This window comes from Lineus longissimus, chromosome 3 (assembly GCF_910592395.1).
Source record: "Lineus longissimus chromosome 3, tnLinLong1.2, whole genome shotgun sequence".
Taxonomy (NCBI): domain Eukaryota; kingdom Metazoa; phylum Nemertea; class Pilidiophora; order Heteronemertea; family Lineidae; genus Lineus; species Lineus longissimus.
Window position 1 is genome coordinate 3,431,588 of NC_088310.1, and position 27,979 is coordinate 3,459,566.

The following is a 27,979-nucleotide window of genomic DNA, read 5'->3' on the forward strand; positions in this document are numbered from 1 at the left end:
GTTTCATTGGTTGATGAGAAGTTACGAGGCAAAATACAAAGTTTTTGTTGCCACGTGTAAAATACAACAACCATATATGTTATGGTGGTCACCTTTTCCAGCACTTCAAGTGAGGTTATAGGTCATAGCTCACCTGTTGGTGCGCGTGCCTTGGAGTTAAAGTTGGTCCAGGTCTTAAAATCCTGGGTTATATCTCAAGAAACCTCCACTGTATGATCATCAAATGTATGTCATCACCCTATAGAACCAGCACCACTTTACTAAGGGCATTCCCCGTTTCAGCTCAGTTCCAAGTATGATTAATTCAAATAGGCTAATTCAACATGGCTGCCAGCAGCGATCTTGGATTTCAGTATCTCGACCTTTTAGGTGCTGCAGCTTCAACCTTCTGCCATGACACTTGCATTTTACCCATCCAACTACCTCATATGGTTTGCTTTTGCCTGTGTTTCAACTCAGTTTGGCCTATAGTGGTCTTCTAAAAAAATAAAAAGCAAACAACAGTTTACCTTATGAGCTTCATTTCAGTGGCCTTGAGCGGTTGGTTCGGAAGTGTCCTATCGATTTTGGCCTATCTATTCTGCAGCAACAGCTGCTGAGGAGCTGTAATATCTGGATATCAGCACGCTTTATTTCATCACTCAGGTGAATCAATCCGCGAATGATCCAATTCTGCTCCTGATGTCGAACACCTGTTCAAAGACCCCAGGCTAAAGATGACCTGGCAAGAAAAATAACGACACGAGATGGGTATAAATCGGTTACCTTTTATAAGGTTTCTGCTAATCTTAATCAAACATTGATTAAAAAAAGGGTTTGAAGATATTTGGAATTGAAGATTCTAACTCTCTATATTCAAGTTTTCTCAAACATGTCCATGTTCAGCGTTTTCTCAAGATTTGTCTCTGATTTATATATCATTCCCATATCTTGCATATCTTTTTTCCAGAACACCGAACCAGGTGTTTGCTTGCTTTCATCGAGAACTTGGCATTCGGTTCTCTCAGTCTCTGATGCACTTTTCTGTTTTCTGTTGATGTTATTTGGGCTTTTTCTGGGACATGGAGCGGATGGAAGGTTATAACTAAGGATGTCAGCCTACTGGTTATAATTGTCAGCCAAGCATAGTCCAAAAAATAGAGCCTGCGGTGTTTTCTACAGCATAATGCCAATGTACTCGATCTGCTGTGGTGTTATGAGTGGCTGGATTTTTTCTGGGCCGTTCACCAGATGCAAAATAACCACGTAGAATATTTGATGTACTTGTGTGTACACTTATTTTATGTTGCTACTACCGCAGCAGACGAGACACCACTTTGTCGATGTTTGACAAATTGTTGCATTGTTACATTTTTAGTCAAAGACTGTTTTGATCAGTCGCCACTTTGAGAAAACATTGACCAGAAAGATGTTCATCTGAATACATTCTATGTCTGTTCGTAAATTTGTTGTCGGGATCTGCCGTGGAACTTCGAACTACTGGACTTAAGCCGCGTAGTGCTAAAAATAACGAATAATGCCTTTTACAACTATCTAAGGGTTGAAATGAAACTGAAAGAACATTGAAAAGAAAGATATTTAACTAATGAAATAGAAGAAAAATAAACATATTGAAGTGAAAAGCTAGCTGCCCACTCCTTTAATTAGCAAAGGGTATTCGTTATGGTCAAGGTTATTAGTTAAAGAGAAACAACGTTCCTTCAGGTCTTCGTTTGTCGGCCTTCTAAAATTTCGAAAGTATGCCTCAAAACATCACGTCTCTGATCAGTTGCTTTGAACTTCAGAGTTCTGTATTGCATTAATGGGTTTGATTTCCTTTGATTGACATTGGGGCTTACTCTAATGGATCTTCTCTGCCCTAATTGGTCACGTCCAATCATCATTTTTCTTTTATCAGTTTCTTTTGGTATTTGTGACTTATTTTTCGACTTTCTCCTGATGAGCAGTATCCTTGAAATAATTTGGGTCATTATGTTAACATCCTCATCCTCTTCCTCATATAATTATCATATACCATAAGTGCACTAGCTAATCTGTCAGACATACTATGAGATTTATCACGAAAAGTACTTGCAAACTTCTCCAAAATTCATGAACAGTGTCCTCGGGCATGCTTTTCCACTGCATAAAGGGTGGGAAAACATATTAACTCTATCGTTGACCTAGTTTTGTCTCAGTCGTTTACTGGTATTTTTAACTGCCATAAGCTCAAGGCCTACGGTGTCATGCTTTCTGAGGCCAGATAAAATCAACTTCTGAAATCTGGTGACTCAGGTCTGACACTCTAGGGAGGGTGCCTAAACCTGCTTCTGGGCGTAGTCAAGATAGAATCGCTCTGATGGCTTCCTTTTTTTGATAACATACTGACCTAATCGATCATGCTCCACGATTTTCACTCCGCTATTTATCTCCTTAAATACTTACAGACTCATTTATATGTCATCATATACAATCGTGGCTGGAAGCTTGGTCACCTGCTGTGTTTTTTTGGACGAATAAAAAAGAAGCTTATGTGGTTCGATCACGCTTCGTAATTGCTTATTGGACAATGTATAACACAAGTTATTTTTCTACTTCTAATGACTGTTGGAGTGTTTTCCCAAAAATGGGCCAAGATATTCAGGAAACCTGGAAAAGGTTACGTACCCGTGTCATTTTGAAGCCTATTTCGGTAAGTTTAACAACATCTACAACCAGCATCCGGAATTCATTATACACAATTGATCGTGCCCCTGTTTGCATTCAATCACTGGCAAACACATTTTCTGTTTAAACTCTCAAAGCAAACTTTCGGTAATCAATCAGGATTCAAATATCCGGCTGTTAAATCAGCAGAGATTTTTTCTATCCTTGAGTCTCGTACAACAGGGACATGAGGCTCGGTTTAAGCTGCATCGATTATTGGAAGGGATCTTTCGCAAAATTTGCAGTAAGGTTGTCATGCGGATAAAAACTACGTGATGTCCACGATGGAGGAAAAGATCAACGAATAAATCTGCTACAGTTCTAGTCCGAAGCGTTATTCCCTGCTGCAATCAATATTCAAACAAACTTATCATTCTACTGTCGTGTCTGTGAAATGTTTGATTAGCATCTCCTTCGTGAAATTTGTCAGCCGATATCCTTAAAACGAAAATCCAAACACTCTGACCAAAGAGAGCCAGGCCCGTGGGAATTGGTGATGCGCTCAACATGGGCAATGTTACATCTGGCTGTTAATGCAAGACCGTTATTCAGTTATTCACGTGAACAGTTGAAACCTCTGGTTTATGCTAAAGACCACTGTTTTCATCTTGATTAAGGAAGGTATCAAACCGCCTCTTCAAACCATGATTTTTTTACTGTAAACCACTATATTTTCCATAGCATTTTATTTTCGCGAATAACCTAGATTTTCAAAAATGAAAATTGCAAAAAGGCTTTTGGATTGAAAAAACCAAAAATAGAGTAAAACTAAAAATAGAAAAAGTTTTTCCAGAAATCATTGTAAATCACAAAAATAAAGACGTGTGATAATTTGGCAGTTTGCAGCATTTGTTAATTAAGGCTTCGTTTTTAAAAATCTTTGACAATATCCATTTAACAAAGATATGGGACATCGCAATAATGCTTTATCATGACAGCGTAATGGTCGTTCAAAATCATGAGAAATTACCATTTTGTTCATGTCATTAGGATTTTGACAAATGACTACCGGTATTTTTATTATCAGCGACAAATCAAAATTTGTCACTGATGATGGAAAGTATTATCTGCCTTTATCTCCTAAAGTGAAGAATCGCTTGTAGGTCGCTGGGTAAAGTTATCATTTTGATCTGGACCTTTTTATCAGAAATATTTAACAGTGGATTTCTGTCTTAAATAGGTTCACTTAAGATGATTACTTCCCCTGATTGCCGAGAATCTTCTCAGGCCTTCCACCTTACCGAGCAACCTGACCTGGAGAGTGCTGCTTGAGCCTTGGGAGGATGGCTGCCTCACAAGAAAAACTCCTGGGATGGCTAATGTCGATCTTGTTTGTGCGGCTTCCAGGTCTACTCCAGCCTCCCCAAAGCGACACGTATTGTTGTTACACAAACATCCGTTCATTGCTCTTAATAGCTCATTAATATTTACCCATGATCTATATTTATATTATACGACTACACCAACTATTTAGTGATATTATTCTAAGATAAATAACTTGTCTCCCTGCTCTATTCAAGGTTCCTTGAACAAACTGACTGTAAACCTGCTAACTTGTTGCATACTAACTACTCATAAAGTTGCACATTTGTTAACGTTAATTGTTGTCATGGGTTTCCATTGTGGCATCGTTGATTACCAATGATCTCATGGCTTATTTGATACCTTATTTGGCTAATGTGTTCATGCTTCATACAAACCAATTTGATAATGGTATTGCTAACACTTAATGATCCTTCATTTGATGGCGTCCTAGTCATCATCACGCCCCTTTCATCCTGACCAAGGTCAAACGTCCAAAAGATGAATTATCTCACATTATGAGAAAAATTGCCAGTTGACCACCTGAATAGATCAAATCAGCTCGATCAGGTGGCGTGGACTGAGATTGCTGTCTGTGGAACAAGTATGAGTTCAGCTCAGGTGGCGTGAACTTAGATTGCTGTCTGTGGACCAAATAATGAGTTCAGCTCAGGTGGCATGAACTAAGATTGCTGTCTGTGGACTATTAAAGTATGAGTTCAGCTCAGGTGGCGTGAACTTAGATTGCTGTCTGTGGACCAAATAATGAGTTCAGCTCAGGTGGCATGAACTAAGATTGCTGTCTGTGGACTATTTAAGTATGAGTTCAGCTCAGGTGGCGTGAACTTAGATTGCTGTCTGTGGACCAAATAATGAGTTCAGCTCAGGTGGCATGAACTAAGATTGCTGTCTGTGGACCAAATAATGAGTTCAGCTCAGGTGGCATGAACTAAGATTGCTGTCTGTGGACTATTAAAGTATGAGTTCAGCTCAGGTGGCGTGAACTTAGATCACTACATGTGAACCAAATAAGAATTCAGCTCAGGTGGCGTGAACTAAGATTGCTGTCTGTGGACCAAATATGAGTTCAGCTCAGGTGGCGTGAACTAAGATTGCTGTCTGTGGACCAAATATGAGTTCAGCTCAGGTGGCATGAACTAAGATTGCTGTCTGTGGACCAATGAGTTCATCTAAGACTGTGTGAAGATATGCACTCCTGCATACAGTGTTAAATGAATAGTTTTCCTGTGTTCAAACTTATTAATCTCCTGCGTCTTGTGATGTTGACTGAAGGGCAAACAAACACTCTCACACTGTTTGTCTAATCAGGTTTGCTAACACTATTTAAATACACCTTGATAATCATTTGCATTTCCACTTGTTGAGCGTGTGATGAAAAGCAGCGTCCGTCCTTAACTTTTACCAGGGGTAGCCTACAATACTATCACTAATACATTCACTGCACTGAAACCGTGGAATGTTCGTAAAGCGGAAAGTTAGATAGACTAAACTTTGTGCGAGCTGCCAAAGTTTAATAATCAACAAGTCGAAATTTTGATTGTGGACGTTATCCATTCCCCACTTAGTGTTATTCTCACTGACTGTTTAGGGCTGGCCTGGCTGAAGTTCTTCTGCATTGGGGGAAGACTTCGAGGCTAGACCTGCACTGTCCTGCATTGTCTATTCTATTGTCTATTCTTTTCTCACCACAAACACATAACAACCCACCTAAATATCCGTTTCTTTGTGTCTCGCCAAATGTTTTCTTGCAACAAATACTGCTGAAACATTTATCAACAACCTCATTCAGCTGTGGTATTGTCGGCAATATCATCGGATATGACAAGATAAACACCAGTTCTTATATTGTTTCGGGACCAATATGTAATCAGACACTCGGCATCTTGAGGTTTCCTGTTGCTTAAAGGTTGTGTGCAAATGCTTGCTGATTGTTCCTTTGTCAGTAAGCAGCTAGATCTATAAAAAGCAATGGCAAAGGTTGACTGTCCTTTTATCAGTAATCGACAAGGTCGGTAAAAAGCAATTACAGAAAACGTTGTGTGTTTTTTGCCTGCTGACTGTTCTTTTGTCAGTAATCGACAAGGTATGTAAAAAGCAACTACCGAAAGAATTGTGTGGTTAATGTGTTGATCATTCTTTGTTGGAAATCAGATCTATTAAAAGCAACAGCCAAAAAGGCTGTGTGGTGTATGCTCGCTGATGTCATAACAGCTGTAGTTCAAGTCTGCCCTCAAAACTGCTGTTCGTAAAGTAGTGAGAACTTATCAAAGAAACCTTGCACCAGAATCGAAGATTTTAGTTCTCTTGAACACTTTGCATATCTCTAACAATTTTCACATTTTCCTGACAACCAGCGGTTTGCTTTCGTTTCTCTTGCGGCATCAATAATTACCCTTGATCAATATGATATCGTCGCTGTAGCTCCCGATGACAGTTTGCTGTCGCAAGCCGACGAGAGCAGTGTGGCGTAAACTTCTCTAGATGAGATTTTTCCATTGCAACTTTAGTTTGACGCAGTATGTGAAAGAACTTGAAATATTTTGCAGACAATCTCAATTAGAAAACCCAGGAACACTCAATTAAGATCAGATTTTAGTTCCCTTGGACAACTTGCTGCATGCCATCGTCGCTCTTGACCTATTTCAGATGGTTGTCCTAGCGCCCAAAGACAGCAGCAAGAACCTCTTTATTCAGATTTTAATTCCTTCGATCATCTATGAAAATTTTCCTAATATAACAAGCTGTGTTCTATCACTGCTCTAGCGGCGTCAATTACCCATTGTCTATATAATATCGAAGCTGCATTATCAATGATTAATATATTGTTCGTTGGCACAAGCGTGGTGGAGTATCACCCCTCGATGAGATTTTTCCATGCTGCCTACCATCAAAGGAAGTCATTCACTGTTACCGTGGGAGTGGATTATGTTGTTGAAAAGCTGGAAGGAGCGTGCAGTTCACTTTCACAACGACTGTTGTGGTGTTCGGATCGTGAGTGTGTGACTTGTGGATCTAATATCAAAACGAGTGACTCTCTTTGAGGGATTTCATGTTGTGGAACTTGATCATTGGGTCCCTTGGTAACTTTGCGTGCGTAAGGACTAACTATCAAAGCTGTGTTATCTCGTTGAAGAATCGGTCATTTAACTGTAAGTAAGTCTCATGTTTGCATTTGTAGGGTTTTTCTGCTCAATGATGGTTATTGTGGTTCGTTGATGATGAACTTGTAATGAGTTGCTGAAGCACTTTTCATCTATGAGACCATTTTTTATACATGTAGTTCGTGAACTTTTTGCTCCTGTGGTATAATGTTGCAATTTTTCGGTTATACGATTGATGGAAATGTGACATTTTTTCGGTTATACGATTGATGGACATCACTGGTGAAATGTGTTTTTCTTCTGATTGCCTTACCGTCGATGGGCTAAGTTGACAAAATTGATAGCCTCTTCTTAATGGTCTTTAAGTAATGTTGCTGCCGTGACGGTCAATAGGATTTGATTGGCTTTTTGGTTTGCTGTCCGTGAGACCTCGAGATAAGGGCAATTTAAATGATGAATAGACTCTATGGCTCTTTCAGCGGTTCGTTCAATACGCTTCATGGATTTTGGAAATTATCACAGAACTAGTGTTTGCATTTGCGAAGTTGATATTTACGTCAGGCTTTTTACAAGGTAAATCACTTTTAGTACTTCTTTGAATGAAGCCACTTCTAAATGGTGTAATCTTTCTTTCAAAAGCATTTATTTGTCGTTGATGAATTCATAGTATTATCACTGTATTGGCAGGTTATGTGGTTCTGGTTTCTGATGAGTTATTGACTTCGATAAACACTATTCAATTTGTCTCGCATTTCGTGCCCCCATATAGTAGTTATTCGATACTTTTCATCTATTCAGGACATCTTGCTGTTTTATTGCGTTTGCAACTTCAGGTTAACCATCTTACTTTCATTGGTTGACTATATGAAAAGTTTTATAGGGTACTGCCATGGTTATCACCAGTTGCAGGTTATCCTGATTTAAGGAGCTGTTTTGATTTTCTTTGGAGTTTGGCCACTTCGCCTTTCGTGTTGGTTATCATATCACAAGTATCCCAGCAAAAGCTTCGAAAATTTCAAATTAGAACATATTAAACACACACCTGTACATATTTGGTCACTGGCCTGCCAGGGGGCCATTTTGATATCCCTAGTCGAGACTGCATTGACCAACATTTCGACAGGATTAATCTACCAGTGAAGAACTTGCTGTCTGTCCCGTGGCCTTTGATTATAATTTCCATCGGTCGAAAATTTGTCTGTTGATCTTATCTTTTTTACTTACTTACAATGACTTGTAACACTTATATTTTTTTAAACAAGCCTGACAGTAACAATCACCATAATCTGACATGAGAGAGTAGGAAATCGACCAACTTCAACGTCTTTGCATGGTCATATTTGTGTAGTGAAATCGATTCTCCAGGGTGGATTTAGCCTTTGAATCTTTCAATTGAATTATGTTGGTATTAAGCATTTCGCCTTGGGGGAATTAGCAACTTGATATTTTCTTGCGCGGTATCTTAAAAAGAGATTGAAGCTTTAGAATAATCGATGATTGATTGAAGAGAGGATCTTTTTGGAAGACCGTTCAGTCCATGATTTCGGGAAGGTAACAGTTTTGATAAAGTGAGCATTCACCATGTTGAGAACATCCCCGGATTCGAAGAGAATGTAAAACTGCTTCATTGGTTGATGCAGAATTGAACTTGGTGTTCTCAAACTCATTGGCCTATATAATCACATTGAACACTTTGAATGGCATTGAACTACCATGTGCACGATATCACCTGTGTTCTTGATAATCAGAAACGGTCTTAGATGGGTGAAACTTGAGTATTTCTATTAAGTGTACAACTTCTCAAAGACCTAGTATGATAGCCCTCAAAATCTGAAGAAAAGAAGTTGGCCGTGAGCTTCTTGCTTAAGGCTATTTGGTTGTTCTTTTATGCAAGAAAGCAGTTAGTCACCTCAACTTGTTCCTTCAAACAGAACAATGTCGTATGGTTCCCGCGTGATTATTCGATAACACCATGGTCAGATATGGGCAAACCGTGTAACCTTGGGATATTTGCGATTATCTAACGTGGATCAGATTCACGATGACCTTGAGTTCTGACCTTGAAAGTGAGGTCAATCAGGTGACCTAATTGTGTGAGCTAAATAGTATTCACATATATGGTCACTCTGCGTGTTTGGCTCACACCTCCTTAACCCCATTCAACCTAGGCCTTTGATTTTTATTGCCCTGTTTTGGGAAGCCCTGGTATCTTACACAAGGTTCTTCAGAAATCCGACCTTTCGGGAAAAAGTCGGACTTTTGTCGGATAAATCAAGGAAAAGTTAGAGAAACCGTTAAGAAGTCGGAAAACCCTCCTACAAGTGTAACTAGCTAGTTGACCACATCCTTCCTCTTAGATTTGAAGGATTCTTAACTGGATCGTCTTTTATAAGCAACCAACATTTGTTTCACAGTGTATATCGTAACATCTCAGAAAAAAAGCTATGGGTCGATTGTAGTGTGAGTACTGCGCCTAATGCAATCCTGCAAAGTTGATTCTGTTACTCGTCTTGAATTCTCCTTTTTTCCGACGGAAGATGTTTTATGATATTTGCTTACAAATCAGCTTGGAAAAGTTTTGATGGATATTATCATGTTGAGTTTGATTCATTCGCGTAGAGATGCCCGAAAGGTGAGATCGGTTTTCGCGGTAACGCACCGTAAATGTCATAGAATATTTGTAAGGTTTCTGTGGCAGTTATGTTATGCCGTTATTTTTTTACCATTTTGACTTCGCACTCGTGTTGTGTGAGGGTTTTTTCAATATGTTCAATATCTGTTGACTGAGGCAAATGACGGGTTGTGGAGTTTGAGTAGAGTATGTTAGCTGGAAAGCAGCCCTGTGTTCGACTTATAGCGGAGCAAAGCTCATTTGCGAGATGTAAATTGATACCAGCTATTGTAAGCGGTTCGCTCGAGGGTGATGACCTTCGACTACGTTACGTACCTCTGCTTTTTCCGTCCTCAGGTACCCTACCAGTAGACTACAATGCTCGAATGTACACAATGTATTATAAGACCCTTCATTGATGAAGACTTGAGGTACTTTTTGTGCCAATCCTGTAGTTTATGTATCATTCCTTCATCTGTAACAGTTTCGTGCGCACATCTCCAGATGAAAGGGTAAAAATCCACCGAGAAAGAAATTCTGCATTTAAAGATGTAAAGAGATGAATTCAGCGCCGTGAAAGAGTCACGCCATAGCACCGAGGTCATTTTGTAGCAACTGGTGCGACCAAGCTGACGCTCACCACCTGGATTCGGTAGTAAACTGTTGAAAATGATAAGAATCCCGCGCCAAAGTTTTCAAAAAAGGAGTAATTAATTAAGTTATTTCCGAATGATACGCACCTAAATGTACATGAATATCATGTCAGTCCCTCAAAACCTCATCATGCTCAATCATAGTGTCATCACCTTTTACAACAGTCCTGTAGTTCTCGATAGTGAAAGAAAATGATTCATTGCCAGAACAGAATTACATAATTAACGGCAGCAATGGTGTGCATGGCCATTTTCCTAATGGACAATTAGCGTAAAATTGGCGGAAATAATGTCTGCCTGCTCCGTAAATGTGAAGATTTATCGGAAGTTACAACACAAAATGTTAATAAGTGTCAGTTCCTTGCCTTCCTTAAAGTGTGGAACAATTTGAAACTACGTTAATTTTGTAACCCTACAAAATGAAGGTCGCCTTGTAGCAAGTTAGGAAGCCAAATTTGGAGAGTAATGTTTGTTTAGCCCAGTAACTTAGCAGTATTGCTTATATTTGAAAGTGATAGGCTCCCCGGAGTATTCTAAAATGGATGATTGGCCCCAACTGAAGATGCAAATGCTCTATCCTGTCCGTGGGTATTCTCTAACCTTGACGGAAACCCTCAGGGACTGACACAGGTCACATTATTCACGTATATGAATATCCCTGTTTGTATTGAATAACGTTATTGTATGGCCAATTCAAGAAGGCAGCAGAAAGGGTCAGTATGGATATTTGGTTCACACCTCATCAACCCCATTCAACATAGGCGTTTGATCTTTATTGCCCAAATTAGGGAAGTCCTAGTATTTTTCACACCTTTTCTAGAAATCCGACCCTTCAGGGGCAGTGTCGGACTTTTGTCGGATAAATCAAGAAATAAATGTTAGAGAAACCGTTAAGAAGTCGGAAAGGCCTCCTGCTGGTAATTTGAAGGGATGCCTGAACGAATCCAGTAAGCGACATTGCATTCGTTTTAAGAAAAACCGGACTTCTTTTTTTTACCAATACCTGGTCGCACAAGGTGCATTAGGCATTGTACTTACTGGGTTCATGCTATATTAAGCGGCCTGCTGTTTTGGCCGAGTACTTTTGAGGGCACTTTCAATATCTAAAAATGGTACCATGTAGAGTGATGCTATTGATCTTAGCTGCTGTTTAGGAGGGATTTGAACCGACAACATTTCCGTTCTGAGTATTAGGGTGGGGCAGTGTAAAAACCAATGTTTGTAATTAACCTCTTTCATCTCTTAGGTCATGCGTTCGACTCCCAACGCAAACGATGCACATCTCAAGCGTTAGAAGGGCGACTCTCTCTGCCCAATGTGGCCCGGTTTCCTCTTCCATCCAATTACTGAGAACAGAGCGCACAGTGGCACAGCTCTCAACTCAATAATACGCCACTTCACTCCAGACAAAGTGAAACTGGCCGTTGCTGTCGACTGAACAGCATTTGGCTGCAGGTGGTCATGACAACTTTTGAGATAAAATTAATTTATCTCAACCATTTTACTGAAAATGGCAGTAGACTAATAAGTTTTGGAAATCATCGGTATCAGCCCTGTGGTCAGATAGAATTGGCATCAAAGGAGGCGGTCATGTTACAGATACTATACCGGTAAACAGGAAATTTCACTATAATACCGATAAACTGTATAGATATATACAAATTCATGCCATGCATGGGTTCTTTAATGTGTTATGAAGTCCATCTCAATCTATTCTCCAAAGACTGACTAGTGTCGTCATTTTAAAGGTCGTGTCAGCCCATGTCGAAAACTCTTTCTATCTTAGCTTCAAGTACCTACTTCTGCCAGAGCACAAATCGTTGGTTAAAAACATCTGAAGCAATAAATTGGCTTCACAACGAGAACCGTTTGTGAATAAGAAGCTGTGGTGTGTGGGTGGTGACATTTCTTAATGGCAAATTGGCGGTATCAAATTAGCTTCTTCTCATCGAGATCAAGAGTATCGCTTTGCGACCTCAACATGTACTTCAGGAGGTTGTTATGACAGAGAAGTAATTTTAAAACTTCTACTAATTTCTTCTGAAAAAAGTTGAGAAATACTTGGCCATCCAAAACTCTCAATGGTTCATATGTTACCTCCAATTGATAGAAAACTGTTCCCTCTGCCGGCTTCAGATATGTTACTTTGCTCCATCAATATAGATCTTGTTCGCTCTCTGAAGATATTTCATCTGTTCTTAGCCTTGAGTGGGTACTCCAAGCGAGGGCATGACATTTGGAGAGCTGTCTTATCATGTTTGCAGTCTCCTTCACTTCAACGTGGTCAACAATAGCTCTGTGGTTTTGTGCGATGAGTGTGTTTTTTCTTCTTAGAAGTACTGCATACTTATAGTTGCTGACCATTCACATTTGATGTGATATCAATGATAGTCCATTCATGATATATAGGATGTTATGACTGATATCAAAAACGTATCACTTGAAATCAATTTTCAAAAACGGACTCTTATACCTGTAGCAACCTGATTATTATCAATTATCCTAGAACATGTGACATGACATTCCATTCAGTGTCAATCTTTGCGGCTTTGATATTCCATTCATCAGATTCAGCGTATCCCAGGGCTCTCATCAGTGCAAAGTCGATCAGACTTTTTAAAATTTCATCGCACGGGAACGAACAGATGTGTGTGCTGAAATTAGTTCTTGGTTGCTTCTCTTTTGAACTATCACGACATTCATGCACGCTCGCGGTTGAGTATCTTTTAGATTTCGTGTCATGACATTTGCTATGTTTTATAGAAACGGCATTCAAAAAATGCTAGTTTGTGAAAATGTTGCTGTTGGCAAAGTCTTCCTTTAAATTGTGAGATTCGATTACAGTTAATTTGCCTTCGTAACACATGGTGGAATATGCTCTGTGGTGAACAGGGTTTGAGGAATCAATACCGAGCTGTGGGTTCTTGTTTGGAGATTATGGAGATTTGGCTGATTTGATGTGCGAGCCAAGAGTTTTTAATGCAATTTGAGGTCTAGCAATGTGGTTCTAGAAGCAGTGAGGTATCAATTTCTAATTGAATAGGTCGCAAAGTTAACATTTGCCATCAAAGTTAAACTTAGTGGTCCTTGCTTGCGACACCAAGGACTGCTGAGAGCAAAATACAAACATTAATATCTTGTGACCATGGCCCAACACCCTGACTAACCAACATTTTCTCTCAAGTCATTCTTCAACAATACATTTCACAACATAAAGTGGTGTCAGAGTCTGGGGGGGGGGGGGGGGGGTCGGGGTCAGATGGGATTACAGATGTACCTGAAAAAATATTTGGATAAGTATTTCCTTTGCATATTCCACAAATGTATTGTATTACATTTGATTGCAGGTGGATGTATTTTGTAGCTGTATGGGGTCAATGAGTTACAGATATTGTGTATTACAGGTTAATACTACGCTGGATGCCCCTCCACTTATATCTTGTATCTTTAATACGTAATGAAACCTTAGTTGATTTACCCTCCAGGAATTTCATTGCTCTTACTTAAGCATGGCAGTGTTTTATCTCAATATTAAGCTATAAATGTCAAATTCTTTTTACCTGCAGCCTACAATATTACAACGAGGCGTAGTGTGCACCAATTCGAGATAAATGTAAGTACTTTTCCTCCATTTTACTGATGTTGGCCAATTCGAATACCACCATTTCTTCTCAGTTTGAAATGCCATACACAAATAGTTGGTAGTCTCCCTCGGCTCTCTTTATGTGATACAAGGCGGGTCACATTTACGCCTCCCCTCCCCCTGTGACTCACCTAATGTCTAATGAAAAGTACCAATGGGACTAACAATTATTCTCTGAGTGATCCTTGATCTGCCTCCTATTCATGGCACATTTAACAGCATTTGCCTAGGCACTGAATCGTGTAACCTAGGTTAATAGCTATCATGCCAATAAATAGGAATATGCACTGATTTTACCGTGGTGCAATTGGATTTGGAACGATTAATGATAATTTAATGATTTTTTTGTAATGATTTAATAGTTCAATGTGTCTTGTTGTGGCAGCAGCAAATCACCGAGGCCATTTTGCCCAAAACTCAGCTCCACACTTGCGGTGTTCGGGGAGACAACCAATATTGCAGCAGGCAAGAGGCTAAGTACAAGTAACGGGCAGTATAAATTCCTTTGCTATTCCTTTTCACGCATTACTTTGTATAAGAGCTTGATAAATGGAGTTATATACTGATATCAGAATGTTTCTAATAGTTGATCGGTCTTCTATAAAGCATGTAAGCTGATTACCTCAGGAAAATATAAGGCATCCCTAGAGCTATGTGTAAGGACATTAACTGTTTTGTATTGGAATTGCAATAAACACTGAGGATTGGCTCAAGAAAGTTGTATCAAAAACCCATCATGGGAAGTGCGAGGGTGGTTTGTCATCAACTTACCATTGATATTATTAGAGAAGGGATGATACCTGTTATTTTTAGCGGTCTGTTTGTCTATTAATAGATCGTTATGGTATAGCTTTGGATCAGGTGACGTTTTGACTTTTCAACTTGCAGTTCTCTTACACTAGATTCGAATTCCATGGCCCCGGTTCGGAACTTTCTGGAGTTTAATTACAAAATGAATTCTTCGTTTATTTTAAAACCACTTCTCGCACCGTATGATGTTCGCCTTCCATCTCATGTGACCTAATTGAGTGAGCTAATTAGGATTCACACTAAGAGTCACTCTCAGTGTTTGGCTCATACCTCATTAACCCCAATCAGCATAGGCCATTGATCTTTAATGCACTATTTTGGGAAGCCCTAGTATTTTTCACAGGTTTTCTAGAAATCCGACCTTTCAGGGAAAGTCGGAAAATGTCGGATATTTGTCGGATAAATCAGAAATAAAGTTGAGAAACGTATTTTTCACAGGTCTTCTAGAAATCCGACCTTTCAGGGAAAGTCGGAAAATGTCGGATATTTGTCGGATAAATCAGAAATAAAGTTGAGAAACGTTAAGAAGTAAAGGCCTCCTTCTAGTGTAATCTTGTATTCCGGTGGTCTATGGATCTGATTTCGAATGGGAATAATGGCTGGTAATGTGTTCAGCTGTAGCTGATCAGACATTGATCTCAATTGCGTTCATCTATTACCACGATTGGCTGATCTGTACCAAACATAATCGGACTTCACAACTAGTCGTGGTGGCTGAAGACAAGTCACTGGAAAGAAGAAGGAGAAGAGCATTTCTACAAAGATACACACATGTAGTGTCTCTGATAATGACGCATGCGAAAAAGGAAGTTGACCAGAGCAAGTCGGATTGAAATGCAAAAGCCGAAAACGAACTTTTCAAGATATTTGTCACTAATCCACTTGTATTAGCACCGTCTTATATGTCAATATGTGGGTAGATTACTTTTCATATGAAAGTGGAGACAGCCGAGTCATAATCTTTCTTCCGAGGACAATTTTGCTAAGTGGCTCAAGTCACGAAGTCGGGCATTCCTGTCCATCCATCTACTCCTTCCTCCTTGATTTTCATTGCGTGTTGAGGAAGTTGGCCTTTCATCAATCATTCGGTATCATCTCCCCTTGAAAGCTTTTACTACTTAGTTAAAAATAACACGGATGAACGCAAAAAACTCGTAACCTAAAATTGATGGATTGTGTCCGATTGTCATCAGATTGGAGGCGGCTCGACGGAAAGCGCTTCTCAGATGACTTCAAAGGTTACTACAACAGGCGCAGAGTTTATTTTGATACTTCCAGAAAATCTTCTTTGAAAGCCAGGGTATATTGTTGTTCAAAATGACCTTTGCCAGAGGACACCTGAGCTGGCCAGTTGGAAAGGCTATTGGTTGGCAAGGTAAAGCTGGTGAAACAGACTGCTTCATGGCCATCACGGGGCTTAAGAAAATGTTATTAACCAGATACCGGACGTTGAAGAGCTGCAGCCCTGAATATTTTTCTACCAGCTATTTCAAATGTGTCTAATTCCAATGAAAATAATATATTACATCTTCCGCTTGCCAATACTAGTAAGAAAAATCTGAACCGCGGTTAGATGGTCATGTTGGGCTCATTGTGGTACGAATATCAGCAATTTCATATGAATTTTTGATTTCTAGTCGTCAGGGTAGTGATTTCTTGAAAGTTAGAAGATTTCATCGACATAATGTGGCCAACTGAAACCGCAGCTGAGAATTCACATTTAATGGCTGCGCAAGTCAGACATCCGTTATTGGGTGCAATCAAAATTCTCTGGGGGTATTGCTGTCGTGATATAGCCCGTGATGGAATCATTGACTGTGATACTGCTTTAAAGGGACGAATATGTATTGACGGCTTGGCTTTATATTATTCAAGGTCTGTTGAAAGCGCCTGTAGGCGAATGAATGCAGGCATTGGTAGGAGGCTTTTTCTGACTGATTTCTTAACGGTTTCTCTACAACTTTTCCTGATTTATCCGAAAAAAGGCTGGCATTGTGTGACTTTTCCCTGAAAGGTCGGATTTCTAGAAAATCTGTGAAAAATACTAGGGCTTACCAAAGTAGGGCATTAAAGATTAAAGGCGTATGTTGAATGGGTGTTTTTAGAAATCCGACATTTCAGGGAAAGTCGGACTTTTATCGGATTAATAGGAAAGTTAGAGAAACCTTTAAGAAGTCGGAAAGAGCCTCCGACTAGTGATGATGAAGGAGCTAGTTATTGGTACAATTGACTTTGACCTTGATTTCGGTGATAGTTCTCAATGAATATGTTTTCCAATGAAATAGCATCATCATATACAATTTCAAGATGTATTTCAAATTTTAGATTTTATTAAAAACCATCAACCACGATCAAGACATATCACGGCTGGCGTAAAAAAATTAATATCATTTATTACACATCTATTTATTCATAACCGGTCGTTCCTTATCTGCATCATGGCAGGACCTCTTTAACAAAATAAGACCGTAGAATGGACATAAAACCTCTTGCCTCCTTACCAGTTGTTGCATTGTTGCTTCATCCTCAAGAGATGAATACAATAATTATCTCCAATCTCCTAAATGAGTCCTGTGGGTATTTTGCATTCAGATTGTCGACTCACAGTCTTCGGACAACAAAGGATTATACGAGGAAAAACCTGGTGAAGAACTACTATATTTCTGTGTGATTACTGCGCTGACCTTGAGGGGACTCTACAGTAACCTTCATGCCGTCTACCCTGATTACTGACGATCGTCGTTTACATGAGTCAATAATAATGCCTGACACCCACAAGCATTTGTCAACGAAGTTGCAAGGAGGATACCGCGGTGACGTCACGGCTTTTCCAAGATGGCGCTGCATATTGTAAACAAACTCGATCCACGGCCAAGGGAAAATCAAGTCATCAAAAAAGTTAGATTTTTCGCATCAAATCATAGTTATTAGTACTTTTCTGCTATGAAATAAGTCTTCAGACAATAAGCTATCATTTGAATAATGAAAAGTGCTGTTTTGATGGGGAAAAATAGGGTTTTTTAAACCAAATAGCCGGCACCGATCTTCCAAAATTAGCGATGGTTTCAAAACAGTCTCCCAGATATGGGGCAATCTCTTCATTATCATAATGGGATTTGGAGGCATGTTTACAGATTTTACAAGTTCGAGACCTGTAGTACCTAAAACTCGTATAGATCCCCATAGATCCCCTCTATTTGTCGAGTTAGCGCCCCTGTAAGATCATGCATTTTCGGACACTAGAACGAAATCTTCCTGCGGATATCGCGGTTTCGGTGATGATATAAGGAGAAATTGACTGTTCTTAGAGTTGTATGGGACAGAAATGAGTTCATACTTCATGAATACATGAATATATTATGATATGGGCGGGCTTCTAAGTCAAAACAATAACAAACTCAACTGCATCTCTACCGTGTATCGCGTAGTGCATTGCCTAGTGTATTTCGTAGTGTATTTTAGCGGAGACATTATTTCCCATTATTTGCGCACTTTGGCCACGCCAAACGTCTTTTTTATTCGTGGAAGTTAATCTGCTCTGTAAATTTTATTCTACACAGGAAGAATCCATACTAGGTATTGCAATATTTCATGTCTATTGGTGTTTTTGTGTACAGGAGCGCACCAGACAGTGAGACGTGGAGATGTGTTCAGTGCTGGTGCTGTCAGTAGACTGAATCTGATTGGCCATAGCGATCATTAATATGGGTCGGGATCACGTGATGTGACGTCACCGCGGTATCCTCCTTGACGAAGTTGGTTACTTCTCACTTCAAACCTCGTTCGAGAAGAGTTAAGTTATAGGGGTACGCCGTTAAAAATGCAGTCATACCCGATGTCGTAGTGAACAGAAAGGCCTTTAACGGAGAAAGCATATCGTGACCACTCTAAGCTTGATTGATGTGAAAGTAGCCTACTACATATCACAAGTATCCAGCGCTACACCTGCCGGATATCCGGTTGTAAGTCTGATAACCCTGAGTAGGAACAAGGGTCCAGGCAGGATTGAGTTGCATCTATTTGTAAAGGTACTTGGAGTACAGGCAAGGTGGATAGTGTTGGATCCATTCGAGGAGTACAGGCAGGATAGATTTGCATCCATTCATCAATGTTCTTCAGGATGCTCTGTCTGCAAATCAATGAAGAATTTGATACCGTAGGCCGACAAGAGTGCTTTTCTGGATGATTGGCTAATTGATAGAAACCACTTGGTGTTTCAAAGATCCATTGATTGACAATTTGTAGACAATTTGAAACACTTTGTGTGTTATCTCTTGCGAGTGATAGGTCTACTTTGCCATTGAGTACAGTGCTGTTAAGGACGGTAGCAGATTCCATTGATCATATTCTGTTATGCAGGGTATGTAAGTACCACTGCGTCAGGTTTTTCTCGTTTTTTCGTCTATCAAATAAGTATGTACACTTGCCCACCCTAAAAAAACAAAAGAATGTAATATTGGACCACTCATCCTTTCTCGATATCACGGGCTGCTTTTGGCACGGTTGTCCAAAATGTTTATTGGAATACTGTTGATATGGATTCTTTTGACCTTGGCTTCTCAACTTTAGTTTGCTTTTCTTCTTGAACCATCTCGGATTCCATTCTGCAGCACTACAGGATCTCCAATGAAACCTTGCCAAATGACGAACGACAATACGTCACAATGATAAAAACATTCTTGCACCTTCCGTCGATGACAAAGATTATGACTGCCAAGGATTTTCTCATTTCCTATTCCTTAGTTGATATAATTTTTCTTAAACACAATGCATTTTGTAATGAAATTCGACTGTAATCGTTTTATTCCCGCCAACGCTGTGCCAATCCAATCTGATTGATCAAACTTTAGTCCTCTGGGATACTGCGTTATATCGTATGGTGAAAAAGTGGTGGAATCTTATTAATCGCTGTATCGCTTACCACATTTTGGCGTTTACAAAAAGGCAGAACGTAAGATTCTGATATTAACATTTCCGTTGGTCTTATTCCTAAAGCTATTACAATTCTATTGCTAATTATCATTAGCAAGTTTTTGCGGCACTCTTAATGCCGTCACACCAGGCATAAATCCGTTCTTATGCAATTAATTTCATTCTTGTATTCTCACGAAAACTGATAATACTGATTGTCGTAATTTCATTTTGCGAGTTCAAGAGTTGCCAACTCTTTTTAATCTGTGAACATTAAGTCATATTCTTTCAAAAGGAATTAAATGTACACGGTAGGAAATTGTAAAGTTATATGCTATAAAGCAACACCGTGACAGGTTACGAGAACAGGAACATACGATTTTGACACAAATGTTTGGATTACTTTATTACTTAAATTTAAGATCCATCACTTACAGTCTTTACCAGGTAGGTTGGCGGCGTTTGTGACATATATCGTTGAAGAAATCTGTCAGAATGCTACTTGCTGTGCACATTCCTTACTATCATAAGTGCATCAGCCTGTATGATTTCATATTTCTTTACCATAATATGTCCATGCCGGATCTAATCCAGTTGAGTTTCAGATATCAAATCCAGGATCACCTTTTTTTATGAATGGATGAATGGGAAAGGAATCGCGGAAGGATTATGTCCAGAATAGCTTCGGAGCTCAAAGACAGGTGATTGAATCCTTGGGAATGTGTACTTTCACCGTAGAGTCAGATTGCATCAAGGCATACTGTTAACCACCAATTTATTTTTCATTATTTTTCAACGCACCATTTATTTTTACAGGTTTTGCAAATAACCAAGATTCACGAAAAACCAAATTTTGTAAATTTTGCAATTTGCGAAGATTTTGTAGTTTATGGTAGGCTATGGTGTATTTCCTCGATGTTTTGGCAAATCAGCAAACAGTATTTGAAATGTATTGATGATTTTCAACTTCGAAAACAAATCAACGAATCTATTTATAGCGCTGGGCCAATTTTATCTTGGGACTCTTGCAATATTTTATCAAAGTCTTTATTGCAAAATTCCTTGTAGCCATTCTTATAAAGTTGGACTCTCATAATTCTTCCTTCCCCGTTTTAATCAAAATGAAACATCTCTTCCTTTCTGTGCTTAGTTCTGTGGAAGCGGATGTACCAATTTACAACCAAAAGCTTCTTTTAGCAGAGATAAATGTCACATTCTTGGCATCTCTAAAATCCTTCCGAGTTGAACCTCTCCTTATAGCGCAAAGTTAATGACAGTTTTCGTAATAGGTTTTTAATAGTAGTTTTTCATGTAGATAATGTGTAAGCGCTTCATCTTAGAAAGAACTGCATAAGATTTTAGAAAAAAGCTATTTTAATGAAAATACCCTGAGGGTGTCGGGACATCTCCTCTAACTTCAACGAGATGTGTAAAGTAAATCATAATGGAGGAAGTGTAAATGCAGCAAAAAAGAGCAGATTATTGATGAAACAATTAAGGATGACTGGTACTAAAATCTTCATACTGTGTTTTTAGTGTGAGTACTATGGCGATTTAATCAGTCAGGCAAGGAGTTGTTGATACTTCAATTATCTTCTAGTGTAACATTGTCAACTGTTGTCACCAGTACGAGACCTTTTCCGACTTCTTAACGGATTCTTTAACTTTTGCCTGATTTATCCGACAAAAGTCTGATATTGTCCGACTTTTTCCAGGGCTTCCCGAAATAGGGCAATACCTATCAACTGTTGAATGGGGTGAATGAGGTGTGAACCAAACACTGATTACGTGTACACATACATGTAGCTCACTCAATTAGGTCACTCTGAGTGCATGGCTCACACCTCATTAACCCCATTCAACATAGGTCTTTGATCTTTAATGCCCTATTTTGGGAAGCCCCAGTACTTTTCACAGGTTTTCTAGAAATCCGACTTTTCAGGGAAAGGTCGGACTATTGTCGGATACACCAAGAAACAGTAAGAGAAAACGTGAAGAAGTCGGAAAAAGCCTCCTACTAGTGTATGCATTAACCGTAGAATTTCGGCAGGATAAAGAAGCAGCTCATTTGAGGTCTGCTAAAAGGTTTCAGGATAGTTCGAGGTTTGGTGTGAAGTCAGATGATAACCTCTATCATAGTTTATATCATATTATAATCCCAACCTTTGAACTTTAAATGTTGTTGCCCCTTTCTCAAAGCGTATCATCATTCAGAGCTTAGGGAAATATCAATTCAGGATGTGCCAACTAGATATGAAACATGTAGATAGATATTGATGCCCCTGGGGGTGGTTATAATCTGAGTGTGACTACATGATTACAGCAAACCGTTTGAGGTGCCATCCCTGACTGATTCAATCCCGTCAATTACCGTATGATCTTGTCTCCAAAACCAACCGGTCTCTAATAATCTCAGCATGTTGTTACTTAGCCTGATTAAACTATCCTGCGAATGATTACCTCGGAACAAGATTCTCACTTTAAGATGAAAGCTGGGAACTTAGCGAACAATCTAAGAGACTTGGAAGACAGCGTGCCTATTACTCCTAATTCAGCGTGGCATATTTTCTCCTAATTTCATGGTGTGTTGCCAATTGGATTGAGTGTGAGTTGAAAGCTACATGTAGTGTAAGAAGCTTTCGAAGTTTCATTTTAAATGCATCGGAAATTAAGGATTAGGCCATTGATCTAAAAAGCATGATCTCCATAACTCGGACAATATCAAACAATTTTTAAGACGAGTCTGAGCGGTTGCAGGGCACCTTGCGTAAAACCTGACCTTACAGTCTAATGATGCTGCCGGTTGTAGTTGGATGTCAAAGGGATATATTGGGAAAATCCTTTCAGAACGCTAGACTTAACCTTTAGAGTAGTGTTACACCAATAATGCACCCACCGACTTTGTTATCATATTCCAATCATGTCCAGCTTACACACTTTCTCTGTGCAGTTGTACAACCTGAAGTTGATTTCAGTATAGGGTGGTCCAGCATTGTATACACGTTTCATTTGTTAAACTCCAAATAGCTGTTCATCTTTCTGGCTTACCTGGGGTGAGTTAGACTTCTTTGAAAGCGTTGACCAAGAAGAAACTAATGATCCTTTTGAAATTGGGTGCAACTTGAAAAAATAGTGTTCTGGAACTGTCGTAATTTGCTTGCACCTTTTGGCTTCCCGTTTGTATATCTAGAAGCCTGTGATCAAAATGAGAGAATGAAGTTCTCAAAGAATTTGCGCTTGAGAACTCCACTATCAAGAAGGTGTGCTGCTATATTTCTTTAGTGACCTCGATCTCCACTCTTTGACATGTTCGATGAACGTTGTCATTGAGTGACTCATACATAAGCATAAGTCTGGCGCAGATTTTTCATCGTATTCCTAGCTTTTATAGAAATCATAGTCATTGTATCTTTGCTATTGATCATAATCTGTCTGTATCTTTAATGGAAGCATATTGATCTCTCAGCTCTCATTTCTACGACTCCCACTGCAAAAGGGTTGACAAATAAACGGCACACAGCAAAAGATGTCCACCTGATGATAAGATGATATGCCAAAATAATAATATGTGATTGTTGCTCTGATTCTTTCCTTCTTTCCATTTATGACTTCCTTGACAGATACGTTCGTAACACAATACACTTATGAGTCAGGCAAATACCCAATCATAGATTTTTCAAACCCCAGCTATCCTCTCTCACTCAAGAGCATCCAGACTGTACCACACGGCCTCAAAGATAATTCCACATTGGTATCCTTTACAAGTTTGTGTATCTAACTAATGTTCTCCATTTCCTCTCGTTACAGTGGCCCAGCGTGTTCCAAACGAATCGTCGTCTACCCTGATGAGTTCTGTTGTCGATGCGTAAAGGATAGTTGAGATCTGCTGGTCTTGGCAGACGATAGAATTATCACAGGTGCACATTCTGACTGACTCTGGGAATGTGGATAAACAATAGGAATGGGTCAAAGAAGTCTGGATAAACAAAAGGAACAGGTCAGATAAGTGTGGATAAACAGTAGGAATGGGTCAGCGTGGATAAACATTAGGAAAAGGTCATAGGGTCAGATAAGTGATGATAAAGATTAGAAATAGGTCAGAGAAGCGTGGATAAACATAAGGTATGGGTAGAAGAAGCGTTGATAAACATTTGAAATAGGTCAGACTAAATGTGGGTCAGAGAAGCAGGGATAAACATTAGGAATAGGTCAGACAAGTGTATCGTGAGTATAGCTTATAAACAAGATAATTTGTCAGTGGCAAATCAGATTTTACACCAGTACCAGACTTTGACACAGGGAAGAAGAATTCTCAATGGATCATGAATTCCAGAATTGTTTGATACAAAAAGAAACTCATTTCTTTGGTTGGAAGTTATGGTGAAATCCTGAAAACTAAATACCTGCATCTGTGTCTCAGTTTCCCTTGATGATATGATTTCACCGTTACTCAAAATATGGGAAAATAAAGGACTGCAAGTAAATAATTGGAGATCAATGATTCTGGCAATTAAAATGGATTTTTGACAAAGGCAGCTTCTGATCGTGTGTACTGATCGTGACACGGAATAGAATACGAAGTGATTAGTGCAGCTGTATAAAAATCTGACAAAATGTCATCTACACAATTACCCAAACTGCTGATTTCAGCAACTCCGTCAATGAACTTTTCATTCCATACAACCACAGATTGGTTCGATACGAATGGGACTACCCCGATAGACCCAAACAGCATAAAACCGTCACGGCTTTCAACAGCCATAACAGCTATAGTGATGTCACTGGTTGTCCTGGGCGGCATCATCGGGACATTCTGGATCATGTGGGCAGTTCTGCGGCGGAAAAACATGCGTGGTGTTATCGTGAATGTGTTTATAATAAGTCTATGTGTCAATGATCTACTGAATTGTTTCAACCAGGTTTTTGTTATTATCTCGTACGTGGCACTGGAGTGGATAACCGGGGACCGTCTTTGCGGAATCGTGCCGGAATTCTCGATGTTTTTAGCCGGAGCTGCGCTCTGGCACCACGCCTTTATCGCCATCCATAGATATCTCGTTGTCTGTCACAACCGGACGTATAAACGCATGTCAAAAACGTGGTATATTTTGAGTGTGCTGGTCGTGACTAGGGTGATCCCGGCCTGCCTTGTCATCCCTGCTTTTGTCATAGACATGTCCATATACATCCCTAAACTTCTGCGTTGCGTCTTTTCGCCGAAATACGGGGCTCGGACAATTGCGGTTGTTGTGACACTAATACTAGTTCCTTTCACGATAGTTAGTTTCTGTTTCTCCATGATATTCTGCTACATTCATCGAATGAGCCGGAATTCCAGAATACGGGATCGGTCGGCCCAGCACGAGATTCAAATTACCAAAATGTTTGGCGTTGTTTTTATCGTATTTGTGATTGGATTCGTCCCGTATGGATTTATACGTATTGGGGACAAAGATGGACGATTAAGCCCGGATGTTTACGTCATCATCACAGCTTTATATGCAATTGCTTCTGCAATAAACCCGGTCCTCTACGGCACGATGAATAAAAGTATCAGAAGTGCATGCATCGATGTACTTTGCTGTCCGTCATGCGTCAAGGAGAACTTACGCGTGCAGGAGGAGAGTACTGCAGGAAACGGAACGATTAGTATGTATCTGAGGGCAAACAATGACCAGGAACATAGGACGAGTGTATCGCTTTTGAGCAGGTCAAGTGCCTGTGGTGATTAGCTAATTAGCTAATTAATTGACTCCAAACGTTTCCATGTATGGTGTAAGAATTGCATGCTGCATGCAGTTGATTCATTAGCGGTAGGCTGTTTGCCTGTCATTCTTTTGGCAATGTACAACCGTACCCCTTTTAGATTTCTTTCCAGAAAGAAGAAATTTGAGATGTAAGCGGTAAAGTTGGGTTATTATTCCAAATGTGTTCTGTAACAGATGATGATGGAATGAGTTTGTGGGACCTTAGCATCGTGGAAGGACCTGCTGCAAACGATGTTTCTGTAGAACACCAGCCACCATTTTTGTATGAACGTATGAGAAAGGATGTTCTTGGATGCAAGGCTGTGGCAGTATTGTAGGTCGATCCTCTCAGTAAAGATTTTTCAATGGATACCGTAAATACTGGTGAAGAAGTTTGTCATCGATGTCAGACCTGTCATGTGACTCCAAAGTATCCGCCATGTTGGTCGTCAGAATATCATTTGATGGCTGCCATTGTATTCCCTAGAGTATTTCAAAGATCGTGTGTTAGTTAAACTATCAGCGACGTGGATGTGGACGTAGCTCGTTTGGGGCGGAAATCTGGGTGAAAACAAAAAAGTGAATTTGCCTGTTCAGCCTTGCGTGAGGAGAGCCGTTCAACTCTTTAATGACCATCGTAGCAATGATGTCAAAACTTTCACATTATATTTTGACATTATCACTTCGCTGTGACGTGGGTTATCCATTGTGACCTTGACCAATGTGGTGGTTGCGTGATGTCACGTGAAGACCATCTCCAGCATAGTGATAACACTCTTACTCTGAGTCATTACTGGTCCATTTAACTTGTGTCCAAGAAACATTCTTTTCACGAATTTGCGTAGCTCATCAGCTGATTTTAATAGTTGCCATGTTTCAATTTGATTGGTCAAAAAATTGAAATATATATTTGTCTACTTCTGTATCACACTGTAAATAACAATGAAAGTTAGCTATGTACCCACTGTATACCATATCGGGAGATGGATTACTCTCACATAATGAGACACAAATGCTCTGAGCCTATTTTGATTTTCCCGAGCAAATGTGACCATAATCTCCGCAGAATTGGAGTGTCCACAGAGAAAAATATGAGATGCCGATTCTCCTGGGCGATTTTATGAGAACAATTCATCTTCTTTTGTATACAAGTATAGTCTTGTACAGAGGTTTATGATGGGATATTGTATTCCCAGGGCAGGGGCGGGGGTTGCACTAGCTTTGTGTTATTTCATATGTGTAATCTTAGAGAATACTAGGACTAGTTGCCGAGTAATGTTGTGGGTTGTGTATACATATTATAGGTGGCCCATATCAACAGTGCATGGTTCACGTCGCTACAAGGGCAGAACACATGGATATAACAACATTGTATCAGGTCTCGATCTGACAATGGCTATTTCCCAATCGGGAAAAGAGATGCATCTTGGAGACTTGTCACATTTTTTTTCTCCTGGATTAAGAACGGTCACTCATGATGAAATGCACAAACAACAACCTAAATTGTGAAACTTTCCATGTCATATTTAATTCAATACGGTATGTTCACAACAAAATATGAATGCTCGACTTACAATGGTTTATTGACCTGTCGATGTACATGTAAATGGTTTTACAAAGCCTCAGGTTGGTTGCTTATTCCTTATTCCCGAATCTCAAGGAAATTACTTCATTCTGGGTTCTCAACGGAGGTCTCGTTAGTAATTCATCGGTAAAGGCTAAATGCAGTTCCCATTGGCAATAAAGGGTTATGCTATACTCCAGCATAATCCTCCAAGGATCCGAAATAAGTATAAACGGGAATAAGAAATATAAGTATGGTGTTTTACCAGCCACGTGTACCAGCAGATATACAGTATTTCTAACAAGGGGCTCTGTATGTGCAACGTACATTGTGATAAAAGGAGGCGCTCCAGTTTATTTGTGTTCGACCGAGTCCCATGACCTTGAAAACGTCAGATATCAAAAGCGTAATAAAATCCTTCGTCCCAGGAACACTACTCTATTTCAGGGCATCTCAACTGTTGGTCCATGACCCTGAAAATGAAATACGACATATCGAGTTAAAAGCTCCATCGTGATTCCATAGAGAGTTTGGTTCAAAACTCATTGGTTTTGACTTAGAGCAGACAAACACTACGATTGTGGAAAATTTGCATTTATTGACTGGTGAGTCGGTCAAATAGTTCATCACTGAGATAATCGTGCAGGTCATTTTAGATGTTTCCTTTCTTGAACTGTGATATTCGATCACATGCATCAGATACAATCTCCGTAGTATTTCTCATTCAAAAGAAGTGGTTATCTTATTGAAGCTTGCTTACACAATTTCTACGTTGTAATCCGTCTTGGGCAGTGTAAGTAAGACGACTCAATCTTGCTTTCACACCTCATGGGCCAGACACATCATGGGACCCCTGAAATTGTGAGACAGATCAAGGTTAGGGTTGAGTCATGGTCATAATCAAGATGAAGGCCCATCTTCTATTTAGGTG

General features: G+C 39.6%; 2 protein-coding genes across 2 annotated transcripts in view; both read left to right on the forward strand.

The window, feature by feature from the left end:
* LOC135485400 (UDP-GalNAc:beta-1,3-N-acetylgalactosaminyltransferase 2-like) overlaps positions 1 to 27,979 on the forward strand; it is a 137,207-nt gene that overhangs the window by 83,276 nt on the left and 25,952 nt on the right. The window lies entirely within an intron of this gene.
* On the forward strand, positions 7,143 to 27,815 carry LOC135485401 (melatonin receptor type 1B-like). The gene is made up of 3 exons (XM_064767388.1): positions 7,143 to 7,157; positions 13,940 to 13,986; positions 23,545 to 27,815. Exon 3 carries the CDS (start codon positions 24,351 to 24,353, stop codon positions 25,467 to 25,469), a length of 1,119 nt encoding a protein of 372 aa, XP_064623458.1. The 5' UTR covers positions 7,143 to 7,157; positions 13,940 to 13,986; positions 23,545 to 24,350; the 3' UTR covers positions 25,470 to 27,815.

Bases quoted from the DNA above. Each gene is read 5' to 3' on its own strand.
- LOC135485401 (XM_064767388.1), top strand. From the start codon at position 24,351: ATGTCATCTACACAATTACCCAAACTGCTGATTTCAGCAACTCCGTCA.